This window comes from Malaya genurostris, chromosome 2, assembly GCF_030247185.1.
Source record: "Malaya genurostris strain Urasoe2022 chromosome 2, Malgen_1.1, whole genome shotgun sequence".
NCBI lineage: Eukaryota > Metazoa > Arthropoda > Insecta > Diptera > Culicidae > Malaya > Malaya genurostris.
The window spans coordinates 285070966-285091975 of record NC_080571.1 but is presented as its reverse complement, the minus strand read 5'-3'; the positions used below and the strand labels follow the sequence as shown (position 1 = coordinate 285091975).

The 21010-nt window shown below is 36.9% G+C and overlaps 1 protein-coding gene across 6 annotated transcripts in view; it reads left to right on the top strand.

Annotated features, from left to right (window-relative positions):
- LOC131430411 (protein yellow) overlaps positions 1–17787 on the top strand; it is a 60679-nt gene extending 42892 nt beyond the window's left edge. For all 6 annotated transcript variants that reach the window (XM_058595392.1, XM_058595393.1, XM_058595396.1 and 3 more), the window contains exon 3: positions 15722–17787. In XM_058595392.1, coding sequence (XP_058451375.1) covers positions 15722–16836 — 1115 coding nt within the window. In that variant the 3' untranslated portion in view covers positions 16837–17787. The remainder of the gene's footprint in view (positions 1–15721) is intronic.
- Positions 17788–21010: the final 3223 nt, after the last annotated feature.

Sequence of the window (21010 nt, the reverse complement as noted above, 5' to 3'; positions counted from 1 at the left end):
ATCAATCGTGGCTAGGTTTGTTCCCTACCCAGGCAGGCCGGTCCGGTTGTCGATGCAACACTAAAACTATGTTCCCATTAACAGAGGTGTAAATATCAGCTGCACCCGGCTTTTCCAACCGTTCGGAGGTGCGGAAACATGAGCAAAAATTAATTGAATCTTGGTACTCCTTTCAACCGACTGACAAAGACCGACCTTGTCAATTGTTAGTGCCTTTTATTTGCTGCAAATTACTTTTTGAGAGGACTTCTAACGTTGAACGATTGTGATATTGAAATATAATTGATCGAAGGGTTGATTTCAATCTACTTATTATGCTGTTTGTTTTTAATCTTACACAGAACAAAATTATGAATTTTATCAGGTGTACAACTTTGCTTCCGCCGTTTTCCGATAGGTACCTGCTGAGGCTGGTCAAAATACATAGAAGATAATGCCTTTAAAGTGAGTGTGTACAGTTCCTAACGAATTGTCATCGCCGTTTCAGTGACAGTTGTTCTTGTTTTCGTAATATTCACGCTCGAAAATGTCTGTTTATGTGCCCATTTGCGGGAAGTTGTACTTTTCTGTTACAATTCGAAAAAAATGCAGCTGAAGCGCATCGAATGCTCTCAGAAACTTACGGTGATGCTGCTCTGAGTAAAGGAACGTGTCGGGAGTGGTTTCAACATTTTAAAAATGGTGATTTCGATGTCAAAAACAAACATAGTAGTGGAAGAGAAAAATCCACCATATTTGGTAGGATCAGCTCGGTGTGATTTACTACGAGCTCTTAAAACCGGGTGAAACCATCACAGGAGATCGCTACCGAACGCAACTGATGCGCCTTAGTCGCGCGCTGAAAGAAAAGCGGCCACAGTATCAAGAGCGACATGGCAAAGTCATCCTCCAACACGACAATGCTCGGCCTCACGTCGCAAAAGTGGTCAAAAAGTACCTGGAAACGCTGAAATGGGAAATCTTGCCCCAACCGCCGAATTCCCCAGATGTCGCCCCTTCTGACTTCCACCTATTCCGTTCGATGGCACACGGCCTGACAGATCAATATTTTCAATCCTTCGCAGAGTTGGAAAAATGGATTGCTGCATGGATAGCGTCAAAAGAGAACTCCTTTTTTCGAGCCGGGATCCGAAAATTGCCGGAACGATGGAAGAAAGTTGTCGCTAGTGACGGACAATACTTTGAATAATACATCTGTAAGCACTTTTTCGCAATAAAGCTTTTAATTTTGGAAAAAAAACGGCGGAAGCAAAGTGTGACATAAACCTTCAAACGATGTAATTCATAACTACTTGATCATATGACGCAATATTCCACGCGCACAAAAATTTTACACGCTCCGACTGTAATTTGCACTCGGCTACCAATTACCGCAGTATGGATTTATATGTATCAATTATTCAACAAGCACATATGTGCCTCTGTGATTCAGTCGATTAATCGATGTGCTTTGTGATCTAATGTTTCTCGGTTTAAGTCCCGCTGTTACTACCGATCTTTTGTTTTTATTTCATTCGAGCTCAAGCCATGTAGTTTTCAAATCACACAGTTTTACATGTTCTTGAATATAAATTTGTGGGAAATACGACGCTCCAGTTACGTGCATCTTATAAGATGTGAAATCACAAGATTTTTTAGAACTGTGTAAGCTATGAAACCGTATTACGGTTTTAATCAGGCTATTAACGATCACCTACAGGGTGCAGCAGAAAATAATGCGAAAATATATACTGTTTATTTTAGATCCAATTTTCAACTGCTTTAACACAAAACATCAATTTTTCCAGTTTTTTTTATCACGTCCTATCACACAAATTCACTCAATTTGTCCATCATTTTTTGTGGGCTTGTATTTCAAAAAGCATCCTAATCGAATCTAACGGAATGAGGTGTCTAGACAATGGATTGGTTTTCAGCGAATTTGGTCTTCACCTATAGGAAACACTTATGCCTGCAAAATAACGACATACACTTTGGTATTGAAGAAAAACCGACACATAGAATGATTATTTTCAGTGATTGAACGCAATGGGCTTACCTCTCGTTATGTTGGCTTGTAAATAAGACTGGACGTAATGGATTTTTGAGTCCTTCACACTTTAAATATATGCTAATTCAATCGTTATTGTTAGAACTATGAATCATGTGTAATTATGAATGACTAACATTAGGTAACATGTATATGTCTTGACTAACTTGCTCACCATGTATATGCCTGAGTTTAGTAGCAAGCATCGATTCTCTTTCAAAAGAACGATTGAAGACAAGAAAACATTCAAGTATTTTCGGTATTTTTGACAATAGTTGACAGGCCACATTGTTTGTATCACAGGTTATATAGAAGTTATATTTTCAAATATTCTACATGAACGATAATACTTGGTTTGTATTCATTTTATTCAGTAGCCTGTCAAGGTTGAAGTTTTAGTTTTGTTATAAAAATTGCTACAATCTAAACTTTTACCTATTATATGGTATTACACAGCCAAGCATTATTGCTTCAGCAACATCAATGCATTGAGCTCAACATAGTTGGATATTTTCAGCATTATAAATAACAGTTACTTAGAAAATAAACGATTTCTTACAATGCCCATTTTATTGTATTCAACTCGTTTGATTTCAACACAAAACCCAATGCTGCATAAATTCGCGTCATTATTTGATATGTAATTTTTGCTCACGATATAATGCCACTGAACCCACCGTGCATGTCTCACACCACCTCAATACGAAACAGCAGCGCGCAAGCCATAAAAAAATGCGGAAAGTTTATGTTAACTTTTTCAAATTTCGGTTGTTTTGGCTAAAATTTCATTATTTTGAGTTGCATTTTCAGATTCTTTGTGAAATTCTGCTACAAACACTACCTTTCAGTTCTAAAATCATCCCCGTGGAACGGAACAGTAAACGTTTATACATTTCAAAAACCAATTACGGCTCGGCAAAGCAAAATTTCAAAATTCTAAGAATACTTAGTTGTGATAAATTTGATTTCGAAAACTTAAGTGTTTTTGATTTTTCGAAAATCGGTCTAGTTTTTGAATAGTTGATCAAAAACACCTTAAGGTTCACTTTGTGCAATAGGTTCTCAAATTTCTTCAGTGAAATTGACCGGTTTCTGTGGCTTTTGGACACAGCATCGATGCTAAACGTCTAGTCTTCACAACCGGCCAAATTAAAGGAATTAACTGCATCCGCATTCAATCATTTTTTAGATTTTAGGTACTGAATATAAAACTGAGTGCTCTGAAGTCGATCACTTTGTCGTGAGCACCAAAATTGCATGTAATTAAACCTATCTCATATATATCCAACTTAGAATTTCAAGTAATGCTTGTCCCTGTGTTAGTGTCTTTTTCGTGCACATGAGCTACTGCACAGCTTCTAGAAGAGAAAAAAATACTTAACTCAGCTCTGAGATTTGTTGTTCTCTCTGTCACGTTTGGCTCTGTAAGAACTCGTAAGCACACCTTCAGGAGAGGCTTCAGTGGCTTATGCCTACGGCAGTTGATAACTAATTGTTGTCACAGTTGCAACGTCGAAGCGGTTTGGTTGATGAAACTATTGATAGATTTGTTCGACGTGCAGAGCACCGAATTCTTCTATTGCATCGATGACACGAAATAAGGTTAATAAAAAATTCCCACACAAATATAGGGGTGGATGTTCGGTTACCGGCACTCTTTTATTTTTGACCTATAACTTTTGACTAAGTGCACATTATGTGGACATTTATATAGCAAAAGTTCGTAGCTAACAACTTTTTAAGGAATCAAATTGATTGCAGTTATTCAACTTTTGTTTTCGCCTTTTTAGTAATGTTGTATGATATGACTATTTCAAAAAGGTATGTGGTTACTGGTACCCCAAGAAATCGGCTATAAATGGAAAAATTTAAGTTAAAAACTGCCACGATTGAAAGAAAAAAGGGAGTATTCATTTCGAAGGCGATTTGGACAAAAGTCTTGATTGTTCGATGGTTTTGGAGTCGCCATGTCTGACAGTGAAGAATGTTTTTACTTATATGTTATAACAAATGTATGAAGGCTGTCAAGTTGTCCACATGTTGCATATCATTAGAGATGCGAGGTAATATTATTACTGCAGACGAAAAAGGATCTGCAGCGTAACTAATAAATCTGCTAATCTGCAGACAAATTCACAGACCTGGTATCTCTGCATCTCACGATTTGTCAAAGAAATGTGGTGCCGGTAACCGAATTGTGTACACATTTTGAAAGTGACAAAAAAAAACTTTGGTTGCGAATATTTTGATAGCAACTGATATTGAATCACGAAACAGATTGAATTCACTTTATAAATATTCGATGCATTCATCCTTTCGATTTATGTTCTTCAATTTATGTCACTATAAAAAAGGTAAGAAAAATTTTTTAAGTTGCTACTCAAACCATGAAAAATTATTTTGATCGCAGCAAACAATAGACGCGTCTATTTGCTTTGGGAAACGTGCCACCTGAGCCTAGCATCAGTAGGATCATAGCACCACCCATGCAATGATCCTGTACACTATGAATCGGCTGCAAAGTACCACAGCTTTGCCGTCTGAGTCAACTTGTTCCGAATTTGCTGATAGTTCAATGCAAGATGGATTTCTTATCTATTTAAATGTGCATTATAAGTCATCTTCAAACTAATTACAGTAACTCAGTTAGGCTGCATGAGGAAACTAAGAACTTTTGAGTTTACTCCTACCATTAGGGTCTGTGTAAACTTCTCTGCAATGGAATTAGCTGCATTTGTCCAAGTTTTTAGAAATTTCCCTGTAGCTTTGTAGCTTGCTGTTTATATTGAGAGCGTTCTCTCTTCACGAGAGCTCAATACCGCTCGATAGGTCGCAACTCCGGGCAGCTATGTGGATTCGCTTTTACTGTTCAACAAGGACTCCATTCGCTTTAAACTTTTTCAAAACAGTTTTGGCATAGGGACAAGATGCCAAATCTAGCCAAAACAGCGAGATAGCGTCAGGACTGCGTAGAAATGGTAACAATTGCTTATTTAGGCATTCTTAACGATATAATTCCTTGCTTACCATTCCGGTACTAATGATGCTTTAGCTTGCTCGATCTCAGCTGTATATTGCTTGCCAAACTAAATACTTTTTAGGAAACTTGACTTTTATCTTCGTCCTATACTGCTTCTGTACGCCATTTCGTTGCATAACAATATTAATCCTGAAAGTTGCTTAAAGACTTCCAGTACATAAGTTCCACCTTTACCACGCAAGAAAACGTCATCAAATATTCGTGGTACAACTTACGAGCCCAGGTTTAGCCGTCACATTCTGTTTATTATTATGGTTCGGTACAGTTTTCATCTTGAACGAATTCATACCTTCCCGGTGCTAGAAAGTATGCACGAAAGTTGGAGACATTTGTATTTTTCTAGCCACAGTACGTACCGAAAAATCAGGTCTCTACTGCAATAATTTCTTCGCTACCGTGTTATTCCTGGCTGTTGCCAAACGTATACCGAAAGACTTAAGAACGACAGTACACAGTGCTTACAGGAAAACCAAGCTTTTTGCAAGTATATTTACTGACAGATCTGGATTTTCATTGCTACCGCACACAATTGTTTTTTCCACTTGCTCTTCTTCCGACGGCATCTTCGATCTAAAAGCTCGTAGTATCACAAAAAAAATTATTTTACCCAATGAACAGAATGAACAGTTCATCAGTTTGCGAAATATTTCACACGTTGATGAAGTATTTCCAGAGATGAACGTATTTAGAGGTGTCGTAAACAAGCTTGAATCTTGAAATTTTTCGCTGCACACTTAAAACCAATTCTCGAGCTCGATATAGTAAAATGCCGAGACATATCGGCAACACGCAATTTTGTTGATTGCTCAGCTATCAATGTTATGTTTTCCGAGATTCGTTTAGTAAATTTATTAATTTAAATTCAATCGAAAACCATGCGCTTCCATTATCATCAGATGGAGACACATGGTATTTAGCTCTGAAGTCATACAGCACAGACCTTAACAAAACAAAATACGATGCGTTTTCATCTACAACTTGTGTTCAGGTCTTAGATATTCAAGAATTTCATTTTCAATGTTATTTACATATTTACGTAATTTGATGAAGACGCTAGGTTTATCGATCGATTTATTTTTTGAAAGTCTGATATTATACCCGTCCACATATTTCAAAAATCTGAAAATAATACAGCGTAATGCTCTCATGGAAGATTTATTTTCATGCACAATTTAGAGTGGTACCAAAACTGTAAGAGGGTTTTGTAAAAAATCGAAAATTTTGAACATTTTTTTACATGAAATACATTTTGAAAAATTCTGAAAAAATCAGAAACGTTCCCATAATGCCTAAAATATTTCTGATTTTTTCAATTTTTTTGCTAAAGAGGTTTTTCAAAAATTTAAATACAATGAAAATCAGAAGAATCACCCTAACACCACAAATATGGCAGTTGAAGGGTTAAGTTTATATTTTCGCTTGGTACTAGCCAGTTATTTTCTGACAGCATTTCGTCAGAGAAATTTCCAAAAGGAAGACCAGAAAATTTTCGATCTTTTCAGTAAATGCGTTCTATGGGTCCATAATCTTTTTCATTTTGTTCTATTGGACAATATAGTACCTTTCATTTGAATCGAAGTTTGTGAAAATCGGTTCAGTCATCTCAGAGAGAAGTTAGTGCATATTTTTCTCACACGCACACATACATACACACACAGACATTTTTCGTACTCGACGAACTGAGTCGAATGGTATACAACACTCGGCCCTCCGGGTATCGGTACAGAAGTCGGTTTTCACAGTGATTGTTTAGTATCTCTATATGAGAAAGGTAAAAAGAAAATGAACTTAGATAAAACTATTCCTAGAAGCTAAAAGACATTCATAAGAAAGAGTTCTCTCAAAAAATTAAGAATAAATATTTTTCAATATGTATGTTGAACGAAGGGATAGTGTAGTAAAAAAACACAACTAAAGTTGAAACACTAAAAAATAATCTGGTCATCGAAACTTGGAAAAAAGAAACTCCTACAATTGTGACAGTACGAAGTATGGAACTGCGTGAAATTTTTCTTACATATTTCTCTAAATCTCAACAAGTTCGTTGAAGTGAAATTTTCTTTTCATAATTGAAAAGTGAATTGCTTTATAGCTTGCTTAAAAAATAAATTTGTGTGAAGTTTGAAATGAACTATGTTGATTCCATATCTTACTGATTCAAGAAAAGTACTGTTTGAATCATTCACACTTTAGTTCTTATTTGAACCTTCTATTTTTTTAAAGCAATAAACGGTAGGGTCTAACACTTTTGAAAATTCATTAATTTTTTTCTTTGTATTTTCTTATAGTAAAACATTTCAAGAATATTCTGTGAAATTTTCATGACAATCGGAACAAAACTCAGCAAGTTATAGGTCTTTATCTTCGTTTATCGTACTGCGAAGAAATAAGAACTCGGCGCATAGGCCCAAAATGTCTGCTTTGGTTGACATACCATACTTGAAATGTTTCGTTATAACAAATTATAAACGAATTAATATGCTTTTTTGAAAATATTAGATCCTACGGGCTTCCTTGAGTTCCATTGATTTTATAGACAAAAAACTTTAAACGCGTTTTTTTCGAAAGCAGGTTTTGAAAGTCCGTGTCCATCGTCATTCAAAAACTACTACACCAATTTTGTTCAAATTTTGCACGCACTTTCTACATATAAAAAACCAGATCCAACGTTTTCTTTTTCGTTGTTTGTTACTTTGGGGAGATTTTACATCTACAAAATGGCGGATTTGGTTGCGAAATTTGATTTGTTCACTTCTGATTAGTCTGCGCTGAGATACAGTGGACACCGCAAATCATGATTTTTAGGAAGTGTCCTCAAAAATACCTCTTCACCGACTTATTTCTCAATATTTTTCACGAAAAAATCACAAAATGTTGTTCGAATGATGCTTATTAACATGCAAAACATTTGAATTTATTTTGTTGAGCGATAATTCTGAAAACAAAATGTCAAAAATGATTATTTTTCTCATCATTTAGACCCTACCCCTCCCTTAAGATGGTACAAGTAAACGCGGGCTATAAAATCAAAAATCCGAACCAAACATTTCGACATATCCCGCAGCACATAATTGACCGTGAAAAATATCAAACTGTGGCATCTCGAGCAGCAGAAGAAAAAATAAACAAAAGCCATTCACCAACTATTCACAAACAATGCAGCGGCGTTGTAGGGACAAGTTCCGGCCGCGATAGCCTTCACCGGAATGTAAAACCAAACAACTCCACCCATTTTGTAGAATGTGCGGAAACGATAAACAAAATGTCCAATCAATCAACCGGTTTACGGGATAGTTGAAAAGGTTAAGTGCCGTGTCAAGAGTGCTGTTTTCCAATCGATCTATGCATCAAACGCTCGACACCTGCTTCTAGTTGGCATGTTTGTGTACCATTCTTTTACAATCATTATTTCAAAGTAATCATCATCAGGCTCTTTGCTCATGCCTCCTGCCCGCGCATCCATCCAACCGATACCGGTCAGAGCCGGTAGCCAATATTTAAATTATGTACTTCGACGCCGCACGACGACGCGGAAGCAAATCAAAGTAAGACAATTGAAACAGTGCGGTATTGAGAATTGAACTTGCTCTGTTAGAATGAGGACAGTGCCAGAACGGTTTCACTGAAAGAATTCGTACCTTGACCAGAACGGGGCGTGGTTATCATTATTTTAGCATTCATCATTTTTCTAAGATAACCTAACTGGAGTTAGGCAGAGAAAATGTAACGAGAGTGGCGACATCCCTGTAATGTTGGCAACAACTGAAATATATCTGTCAAAATGCGGATAATTTCTTAAGCATTATATTGAAAAATGTATATTTTATTTTTATGTCATTATACAGTTCAATATTAAGCAAGCGATTTTCCAGCAAAATCATTCTAGATGCAACAGTTTTTTTTCGTTTATTTCATTTTATTTTGTTATATATTTTTTGCTTTCACTTTTTAATTTAATAAATTTTCTTGTACATTATTTTATTCATATTAATGATTTATTATTGTTAAATTTTAAATTATCTTATATTATATTTTTTTCTGTTATATTATTATTTTTTACTTTCTCTATAGAAAGGTAATAGAATTGCTGGAGAAACCGACTTTTGATCGGAGTTCCGGAGACCCCTAGTGCTATACCATTCGACTCAGCTCGACGAGATGGGAAAATGTCTGTGTGTGTATGTGTGGGTGTGTGCACCTTTTGAAAATTCATTCTATACGATCCATTTTCTTCGAGTTGGCTGAATCGATTTCTACAAGCTTAGGCTTGTTTGAAATATTTTAATATTTTAATGAGACTTCGCGAATGGCAAGAGAAAGGCTATCATCCCATGACTAGATGGATTAAGAAGAGATTTTTTATTCCATGCTAGCTGAATTACCCGTCGTTGCTCGGAAATGTTTCGTAAAGGGAAGGCCGAAAAAAATTCTCGAAGTTGTCCTGCTTAGTGAAATATTCTGATTGTAATGAAACATAACTTAGAAGGATTGAACAATACTCCGTTCATGTTCAGATTGCGAATGATCAGTGTCCCTTCTCAGATCTCACAATAATCATAATTTTCATGGTATTCTCGACAAATTGGGTCAGTTTTATATTTGAACCCATTTGTTAGGAGCATTTATGTGCCCTAGCACAAAATTTGGCTAACCCCTAAATGATTTAAAACAGCTGTGTAACCTCCGAGTTTCATATGTATATGTACTTGTAACGTTCTTCCGTACTTCCTCGTCACATTCGATCTACAATACCTTTGGCTTCCATGGCTATAAACACTTGCTACTCCCTCCTCTTTCTATTTTCCATTTGATAGTGATTATTTTATAACGAAAGGCTGTTTAACATCATAACTACATTCGTACTATAGAATAACTTTTTATATCATTTATTTTACCAAGGCTTCAACCATTCTGGTCGTTCATCGGGGAGGAAAACCTTTAGAATAATGATTCGGTTAACACAAATGTTGTTGTAATCTTATTTCCATCACCTTGAGTCGACAGTTTTCTCAATTTACATAATAAAATGCACATTGATTGTACGATCTCGTCAATTCAGATCAATGTTGAGAATGCTTATTCCCTCTTCCCCTTGTGAATTTTTTGTGAACCTCTCTCAGTTGCTAGAAATATACTGTACTCTTGAAGAAGAACCAATTTTTCGTAAGACCCGATCAATTTTACCTTACACTTTCCATGTTCAGGGCACTTGCTCCACTCTCTCACCATCAAAAAAAAACTTTATAATCTATTTTGATTTAACTTTCTTTTGTCAGTGAAGTTACTACAGATCTCGTCTTTTGCACATGTGCACTTGGTGGCGATTCGTTTAGTTGTTTCGTAGTTATGCTGAGATTTAAATACACTCGCGTTCATATACAGGTAAAGATTAGTTTCCCTTAGTTCTTTGAATTCCCCGGCAAAATGGAACCAGATCTTTTGAAATTATTGAAATAAGATTGCGTTGCATTCAAATTAACAGCAGGAATACTATCTATCACGAGCTTGAAATTTTTGCCATTCTCTTGTTTTACAAAAAATGGGAGATGAAAATTTATTTTCAAAAACCCCTCTTTCTAGTCTAAATGCCGATTCTCTTCAAATTATATAAATTTCATCATTGACCCTCTCCCCCCATGTTAAGGACACCTGCTACACACTTTACCCCCTGGAAATGTCCTAATGATCATCTCTGAAGAGCAAGAAGTATCTGTGCCAAATTTGATAGCAATCCGTTCAGTAGTTCCAGAGTTGAGCCGTTACAAACATGTACCCTTTTTAGAGGCACGCACTACATCCACCCCCCACATATATCATATCTAAGGTATGGAAAATGTTTGCATGATCTTTAAAAATTATCGTAAAATCTTGTCAAATTTTATAAATTTTTTCATAGCCTGTTAATGATACTTGCTACGTTTCCTCCCCTATAAAAATACCTTTATGATTACTTTTGAAGAACAAGAAATAAATGTGCCAAATTTTATAGCAATTCGTGCAATAGTTCCGGAGGTATGCCATTACAAACATTACACTCCTTTTTTAGAAGCACTTACTACACCCTCTTCCCACAGAATATCCTTATAATCATATCTAAGTTGTGCAAAAAGTGTTTACGGTCTTAAAAAAGTACCGATTCTCGTCATATTAGATAAAAAAATTTATGACCACCTTTGTTAGAGACACTTGCTACGCTCCCTCCCCCCATGGAAATATTCTTATAACCATCTCTGAAGAGCAAGAAGCACATGTGCCAGGTTTTATAGCAATTCGTTAAGTAGTGTCGAAGTTATGCCATTACTGTTTGTAATGGCCCCCTTTTTAAAGGCACTTGCTACATTCATCCCCCATTAAATCATATCTACGGTAAGCAAAATGTTTCTAAGATCTTCAAAAAATATCGATTTTCGTCAATTTATATGAAATTTTCCATGACCCTTCCTTGTTAATGACACTTGCTACGCTCCCTCCCCCTATAAAAATACGCTTATGATCATCTCTGAAAAACAAGAAGTACATGTGCCAAGTTTGATAGCAGTCCGTTCAGCAATTCCAGAGTTATGCCATTACAAACATTACACCCCCCTTTTCAAAGGCACTTGCTACTTTCACCCCCCATATAATCATATATAATATATGGAAAATGTTTCTACGGTCTTAAAAAGTATCGATACTCGTCAAATTAGAAAAATTTTTACATGACCCCCCCAGTTAAGAACACTTACTACGCTCCCTCACCGCTAAAAACACCGTTATGACCTTTTCAGAAGAGCAAAAAGTATCTGTGCCAATTTTTGGTGGCAATCCGTTCAGTAGTTTCGAACCTTTGCCGTTTTAAACATTAGTCATATCTACGATATGCAAAATGTCTGTATGGTCTATAAAATGTATCGATTTTTGTCAAGTTATATGAATTATTCCATGACCCCCCTTGTTTATGGCACTTGCTACGCTTCCTCCCCTATAAAAATATTCCCCAAACCATCTCTGAAATGCAAGAAGTATCTATCTACTGGAACGCGTACTTTTTTTAACAAAGTTGCTCAAACTAAAATTTTCTACAACTTTATTGTACAGGGTGATTTTTTAAGAGCTTGAGAACTTTTTTAAACAATAAAACGCATAAAATTTGCAAAATCTCATCGGTTCTTTATTTTAAACGTTAGATTGGTACATGACATTTACTTTTTGAAGATAATTTCATTTAAATGTTGACCGCGGCTGCGTCTTAGGTGGTCCATTCGGAAAATCCGCTTTTTTATCGACAAATTTTGTTCAGCGATGAGGCTCATTTCTGGTTGAATGGCTACGTAAATAAGCAAAATTGCCGCATTTGGAGTGAAGAGCAACCAGAAGCCGTTCAAGAACTGCCCATGCATCCCGAAAAATGCACTGTTTGGTGTGGTTTGTACGCTGGTGGAATCATTGGACCGTATTTTTTCAAAGATGCTGTTGGACGCAACGTTACAGTGAATGGCGATCGCTATCGTTCGATGCTAACAAACTTTTTGTTGCCAAAAATGGAAGAACTGAACTTGGTTGACATGTGGTTTCAACAAGATGGCGCTACATGCCACACAGCTCGCGATTCTATGGCCATTTTGAGGGAAAACTTCGGAGAACAATTCATCTCAAGAAATGGACCGGTAAGTTGGCCACCAAGATCATGCGATTTGACGCCTTTAGACTATTTTTTGTGGGGCTACGTCAAGTCTAAAGTCTACAGAAATAAGCCAGTAACTATTCCAGCTTTGGAAGACAACATTTCCGAAGAAATTCGGGCTATTCCGGCCGAAATGCTCGAAAAAGTTGCCCAAAATTGGACTTTCCGAATGGACCACCTAAGACGCAGCCGCGGTCAACATTTAAATGAAATTATCTTCAAAAAGTAAATGTCATGTACCAATCTAACGTTTAAAATAAAGAACCGATGAGATTTTGCAAATTTTATGCGTTTTATTGTTTAAAAAAGTTCTCAAGCTCTTAAAAAATCACCCTTTACAACGAAATCGTTTTTGATTTCAATTAAGAAAGTTAGATTTCAGATTTCAATCTAAATAAGGACCACCCTAGTAACTTTTTCCATCAAAAGGAGCTTCATTTGATTACAAACAACTTTTGTGAAGACAGCAACTACAAAAAACTAATATTTAATAGAGAAATATTTTTGTCACGCTAATTTCCCGTTTCGGACCATAGTGCAATGTTTGGTGTTGGTTCCTAATCAAGATCAATCTAAGCAGACTCTCGTGCAATTGCGGATTCAAAATTATTAGAAAAAATTCAATTAGAAATTTTGGTTGCCTTGTTCCACATCAATGACTCGAACAACACCATGGGGCTGATCCTTGTAGTTTTTAATGAGAAAGTGTGACAAAAACTTAAACATTTTTAAACCTTCCGCAGTTTGGTTCAGGTACGTTGAAATATAGGATTCATGTTCAAAGTTATGAGATGAAGGGATGAGATGAGAACATGAGCTTAGATGAAACAGGGAACCAACATTGAATTTGGGGTTACCGGATCTTCGTCCCCACTTCCGGAAGTACCGAAAAAAAGTGATCGGACGTCACATAATTTTCTCAAAATGGTTGGACCAATTTTCACAAGCTTAGATTCAAATGAGTGAAATCGCACCCCGTCATTTAATGCTAAAAACCTGTTTTAATCCACCTAGTGGTGTAATGATGCCTTTCTCATATCAATCATACTGTCGTATATAATACTGTGGTATTCTTCAAAATAATTTTCTTCGATTCTTAAAAGAATGATCGAAATGAGTTTTTTAACCGTCTGCTGATAAAAACTATCAATTGGAGAAGATTCTAGGTCGATTTAGAATTTTTTTTAAGGTTTTTCCCCATTTTCAGTGATGGTATACAATTTTTAACCCACTTTACCCTATATTTCCGGATCCGGAAGTCGGTTTCGCATGAAATTCAGGAATTACGCATGGGACCACAGGACCTTTCATTTGAACATAAATTTGTGAAAATCGGTCGCGCCATCTATGAGAAAAGTTAGAACACATATTTTCTTTTTTTTTGCGCAGTTTACCCCATAACTCCCGAACCGGAAGTCGGATCCAAACAATATTCAGGATTTTTTTTATGGGACCACAAGACCTTTCATTTGAATCTAAGTTTGTGAAAATCGGTTCAGCCATCTCTGAGAAAAGTTAGTGCAAAAAACGTTACATACACACATACACACACACACACAGACATTTTGTGTACTCGACGAACTGAGTCGAATGGTATATGACACTCGGCCCTCCGGGCCTCGGTTCAAAAGTCGGTTTTCACAGTGATTGCATAACCTTTCTATAGGATAAAGGCAAAAATGGAAAAATTCTTCTTAAATTGATTCAAAATTGATTAAATTTGTAGGTTGTGTTAGTTGCTGGTCAAACGAACCGATTTCAACTATGTCGGTTCCCAGTTCTGGGCAAAATTTGTCCCGCGCACACTGACGGAGGAGCATTGATCACTTCGTGTCAATCATTCCAGAGAAGTCGTTGCAGCCGCCAGATAAGATCCAAACTTCCTGAAATCAATTGTTACTGGCGATGAAACGTGGTGCTTTCAGTACGATCCAGAAACTAACCTCGCCAAAAGCTCAAAAAACGCGAGAATCGCCTTCATGAATCAAAACTATGCTTATCACTTTTTTCGATAGCAAAGACATCATCCACAAAGAGTTCATTTCAACGGGTCAAACGGTCACTAGCATATATTATATCGAAGATTTGAAGCATTTGATGGCCAGAATCCGTCGTACTTGACCCGAATATCGCGGTCCAATAAAAAGGGGGCTTGTTGCACGACAATGCTCCAAGTCACAAAACAGTCATTGTTTGTCAGTTTTTGGCCCGAAATGAAGTCTTTGTGTTGGACCACCTACCATGTTCACCTGATTTGGCGCCGTTTGACTTCTCCTTGTTTCCAAAGATAAAGTTGAAGGGATGCTTTTTTGAAGATGTTAAGACCAACAAAACGGCTTCGACACGAACATTAAAGGCTATTCCACAAAACGAGCTTGAGCACGCATTTGAATCACTGTAAGAAATGTAATAAATCGAAGGGAAAATATTTCGAATAACAAAATATAAAAATCTCAAGATATATTGTTTATCTTTCGATTTATGGAATCAGTCTCGAAACTTAGGGGACGCACTGTGCATGTGCACTTTAACTTTTCTCAGAGATGGCTCTGCCGATTTTAACAAACGTAGAGTTAAATACCATAAAAGGGATAGGATCTCCGGATACAGAGTGAGAAGTGTTTGAAATTTTCACTCATTGTTAAAACAGCTGTTCAAAAAACCTAAACAAACAATCTTCTAAATTGAACTCCAAACTAATCCAATTTGTAGGTCATGTTAGTTGATGGTCCAACGAACCAACTTCGAATTTACCGATCCGATAACTGTTTCAATTTGTAAGTTTTAGTAGTTGATTCACGAACAAACTTTTTTGCTTTCTTCAAGAAACAGTATTTCTAAGAATACCACAGTATTGAATATGAGAGTATGAGTGATATGAGAAAGGTATCATTACACTAATGGGGAAATTGAAATAGATATTTACGCTAACATTTTGCTCAAAGATCTCTCATCTAATGTCTACCATTCAATTCTTCTCTCATTCCAGAAACAAACACCCAGTCACCAAAACTGAAACCCTACCCTAGCTGGAATGCGCATCGCCAGTTGGGTGACGAGGAAGCACCGGAAATTGTGTCCCCCTTCCGAATACGGGCCGACCGTTGCGGTCGTCTGTGGGTACTGGACACCGGAGTCGCCGACATTCTCGGAGATCTGAAGGTTCAAGCGCCCACCTCGCTGCTGGTTTATGACTTGCACAATGACAACCTTCTCCGGCGGTACAAATTTCCCAAAGATCACATCAAAGAGAGTTCCTTCTACGCGAACATTGCCGTCGAGGATACGGACTGTGACGATACCTATGCCTATGCCGCAGATCTCGGAGCGCCCGGTCTCGTGGTGTATTCCTGGAAACTGCAGGAATCGTGGCGTGTTCAGCACCATTTCTTCCATCCGGATCCGCTGGCCGGTAACTACACAATCACCGGAATCTCGTTCCAGTGGGATGATGGTCTGTTCGGGATTGCACTGTCACGACCGCAGAATGACAACTTTTCCACCCTGTACTTCCACCCGCTAAGTTCGACAAATGAGTTTGCCGTGTCCACCAGAATACTGCGAAATCAAACATTGGCCACATCGGATAAAATCTACCGTGAGTTTAAAGTGCTGGGATCGCGAGGTCCCAACGGGCAAGCTGGCGTTGCATTTCTCGATCGGAAAACCGGAGTAATCTTCTACGCTCTTCCGAATTTGAATGCCGTGACGTGCTGGAAAACATCCAACCGAGCATACACCATCAAATCGCTCGGTCGGGTGTACATGAGTGCTACCGACATGGTATTTCCCAACGACGTAAAGGTCGATGACGAAAGTAACCTGTGGGTTCTGTCCGATCGGATGCATCAGTTTATGTACTTCAAGCTGGACCCGAAGGACACCAACTTCCGCATCTTGACGGCAACGGTGAAGGATGCCATCGAAAATACTGCCTGTGATACAAAGATCAAACCATTACCGGATATCATCACCAACCTGGGTGACATTCTGCGGCCTTCGACTTCCACCGTTTCACCTAAAACTAAATCCGCAGCATCGGTGATGCTAATTTCCCACGTTGTTCTGATAGCTGCAACCCTGGTCCAGTTGTTGTTGCTGTAAGCAGACGGTGATAATCGTCCAAGCGGGTAGTGGTGCTCAAAAAGAAAATTAAATGGTTCTGCAAAAACATTCCGAATTCCGTCACACGACTATCTGTTAATACTTTCATTACACTTTATAATCATACCCTATCAATCAATTCTAGTGAGCACTGCTAAAAGTACGGGAAACAGAACACAGGAAATCACTCGAAATCAGTCACATAGGTTTAAGTTTTTGAAGGCTCCAAGTTGTGCTACTTCAGGATCGTAGGCTAAGCAAAAGACAGACAGCTTTTGTAAATTATTAATTCGAGATTAAGAGAGGTACAACGTTAACTAGAGTGAAGCGTTTGCGTGGCAGGATTACCAGAAGAGTCATAAGTGTTGAATAATCAGTATTGGAAACGAACAATCACAGTCGTGTTTTAAAACTATTGTCAATTGTACGATTTTAACTATACATTTAGATTGCCACAATATAAATGTTTTAGTTTTTAGTCAATTTTTTTGTGAGCGGTTTTTTATTCAACCATGTCACTTGTACACTATCGCAACATACGTCACTAACGAAACGTATACAAACACTGAAGAAGATCATCTTCGGCATGAAGTGATGTAAATAATGATGTTTTACTAGTTACAAGCTTGAATGAAACGAAAAAACCCAAAAAAAAAAAAATGAAAAAAAGATTGCACAGATAAAAGAATTTCTGCAGATTTTTAGAACAAATATTACCTAGCTTTAAATGTAAGTGTTACAGACAGCAGTTCTAATCAGCTCTGAACTGCATGTGATTGACAAAAATAATGGTACATGCTTTCGTCATAACAAGATGCAGTAGTATTGGTACACCCAGCACCTTCAGCAGCCAGATGCTTTCTGTGTACGAATTTAACCGTCCAAGTGTCATATTCGCCTTTTCAGTCAGTCATTAATCGAAGTGAAATATATTTGTTGCGTGGTACAGTACGATGTCATTATTTCTTAAGTATTCCTTCCGAAAGCCAAAAAATTAGCGAAACAGACACTCGGCATGATCGGTATCGGCCAAGGAGCCAGTCACATTATAAGGTAATATTTCCCAAATGTATCTGCTAAAGATCTTTGATCACAACTCAAAAAACTATAAGGATCAGCCCCATAGGGTTGTTCGAGCCATTGATGTGGAACAAGGCAACCAAAATTTCTAATGATCGACATTTTCAATTTATCGTCACACTTTTGAATCCGCAAATGCACGAGAGTCTGCTTAGATTGATATTTATTAGGAACCAACACCGAACACGCGAACCCAGAATATAGACTCTATTTGTCGTGATTTGTATTTGTTTTATAGCCGACGAAAACACATCATTAGCCCAAATGTATGCAATTATATGTTTGTACATACTTAGGGCATATTCAGGAGTGTTCTAGTTCTAGATGCATAATTTATGTCAGTTTTAAAATTTAAATCTAGAAATTATGACAAAATAAACTCTCAGCCCCAGCAGCGTTTTACCTGTGTTTCAAATATAGAAAAAATAGAACGGCAATGTATACCAGTTTTTAATTTGACAGTAGAACTGGTCGAATAAATAAAACTAAAACGGATTGCTGGGGATACGTTTGTTTCAGTTTCATTTGCATTATAGACCACCCATATGAATCTTGCAGCTGCTGAATTTGCTCTTACGATTCAGATATCGATATTTCAGCTTCTCTTCGCCAAGCTTGTGTTCAAGTTTTGTATGCAAGCAGTTATTTTTATAGCGTTTATCTGCCATTACTACCATTCTGCGATTTCGGTTGAAGCGATAAATTTTTTCTCAATATCAATCGAGTTTGTCTTATATAAATTAGAAATTAATATTATGCACTCAAAATTTACCCTGGTGTCAATTTCTCAGGCGAAACGGCATAACATGGAATTTCATCCGAACTTGCATGACACAAGAGCAGAACATACCAATTAAAGCTTCAAATCGTTTTATGGCACTTTTTGTCTTGCTGTCTAGCAACAATTAATACCCCTGACAGACATGTAATTTCCGTACAATGATTTCTGTACAACGCTGTACGCGTACAACGATGAGGTGACAGACATGTTTTGCGCACAGAATAAATATACAGTGAAACGAAACAACTCAAAACTTAGCTTGATTTCCTAGCTCCGATGATCGATAATATAGAAACCAAAAATTTTCACGGTTTGGAGTGTATTCCCAGTAGCTGGTTTATGACTGACATAATCAATGCCTCTCTGAATTATTAAACTAGGTTTGTGTAAGAGTTTTCACCGAATGACTGTTTCACTCAAATCAAATATTATAGTTTTAAGGTAAATTTATGACACATTTGTTCTAGGATACAGAATTGTTTCCTTCATTGTTTTAATGTTATTAGCATTAGGGAAAATTTGATGTCCATAATTTTGATGTTCTACCGTAACATTTACTGACAAAAAAACGGAGGAAATATGATAGACACTGGAAAATGTTTTCTACCCAAAAGGTGATGAATTGCCAAATTTTGTTTGTAAATCATGCCGACTTGGCAAAATTCGCATAAATTTCAAGGTTCAGTCATAATTTCTCTTTCACCCGCATATTCACGATTAAATTAAGAGCGCCTAAACTTTTAACATTGAGCCTCAAAATAGTAAATAAATCTAATGTCGTTTTCGTTTTTAAATTGCACTACACCGGTGTAGCGAAAGCTGCACCTAAACCGTTCGTTTTTACCAATTGCACTACACCAGTGCTACACTTTTTCTGCACCGATACCACTGGTGTAGCACTCATCAAAAGTTTGGTGTAGCTCTGTGCAATGGAATCGTTAATTGTAGTCAATGGTTACTGTTTATGTTTTCGTCATTTTTGTTCGTTTATTCATGCCTCAGTGTAGCACTGCACCGGTGTAGTGCAAATTAAAAACGAAAACGCCATAAGATATTCTTAGTTTGTAACCATCAAAAACGGCATGGAACACACACATATTCCAGAAAAATGCTGTCAATACGAAATTTCCATAAAAAGGATTATGTTCATCATAAAACTGATTTTAAAACGAGTATTTATTAAATTGAATTCGCTGTTCTCTATTCATACCCAAAATAAGACTCCCTTTCTAAACAATTTAAAAACAAGTTTTCTTTCTATCCAACAGCATTCAACCTGACAATATAAGACAAAGTAATTAGTAGAATTAGAGTTTCCATAATTCAATATAGGTCACCAATAAACAGGATGATCACTCAATTGGTTTATGTTTGCTATTGGATATTTATCGTTTATTATTACCACATGAGCATTAAAAATATGAATCATTATGTTTTTAAATCCATTTCAACAATAAATTTACTTGTTATTGAATGGAATGGAATGAACAATTTTATTTGTATTTCAAACCTTCATCAAATTTATGAGCATTTCTTTGTTGACTGCATTTTTAAAATATGCTACAACGTTGACAAAGTATATTAGTTTTATGCAGCTTGTTAGATTTAATTTAATTTAATCGAGATTTTTTTTTGCAAAATAAAACGATGGCTGTTTATTATTTGATGCCTAAAAGAAGGAAATATTGTTTCATTTCCATTGCTCGCCAATGGCGCTGGTAGCAGTAAACAGTGATGTGTATCATGATGCTCGCGTGATACCACCGTGATTTAGGGTGACAGACATGTGATTTCATAGTGTACAGTGATTCCGATATCACATGTCTGTCATAAGCATTATACACACACAAAATCTTCCTTCATACCATAAACACTTGAACTTTCATGAATCCGGGTGGTGGAAACGCAAAAATTCGTTTGGTTGACGCAACCCAAGCGAAACACAACGTAACAGATCGGCTGAAAAGTTCGTTCGTTTCTATGAGAGGGCGCCACTAGAATTAAATCCATACCATTTTCAGTTAGTACACGGAAAAGCCAGCGATCGCAAAACAACTAAAATATTAGTTGTTTTTCTGATTTTGATTGGTTAAAATTTGGTACAACTAATCGACTGTTGTTTCAACTAATCTGTCATTTTTGATTTATCGTGCTGGCACAGCCCCCTGCTATGACGTCATGAAACTGTGGCCAGCATCATTCTGCAAAAACCAAAACAATGAAGAAGAATGGCTAACAAAAATCTGGATATTACAAACTACTTGTTTATTCAGTACCCTTTAAAACACTTCCGCGCAAATTATCGATCAGAAT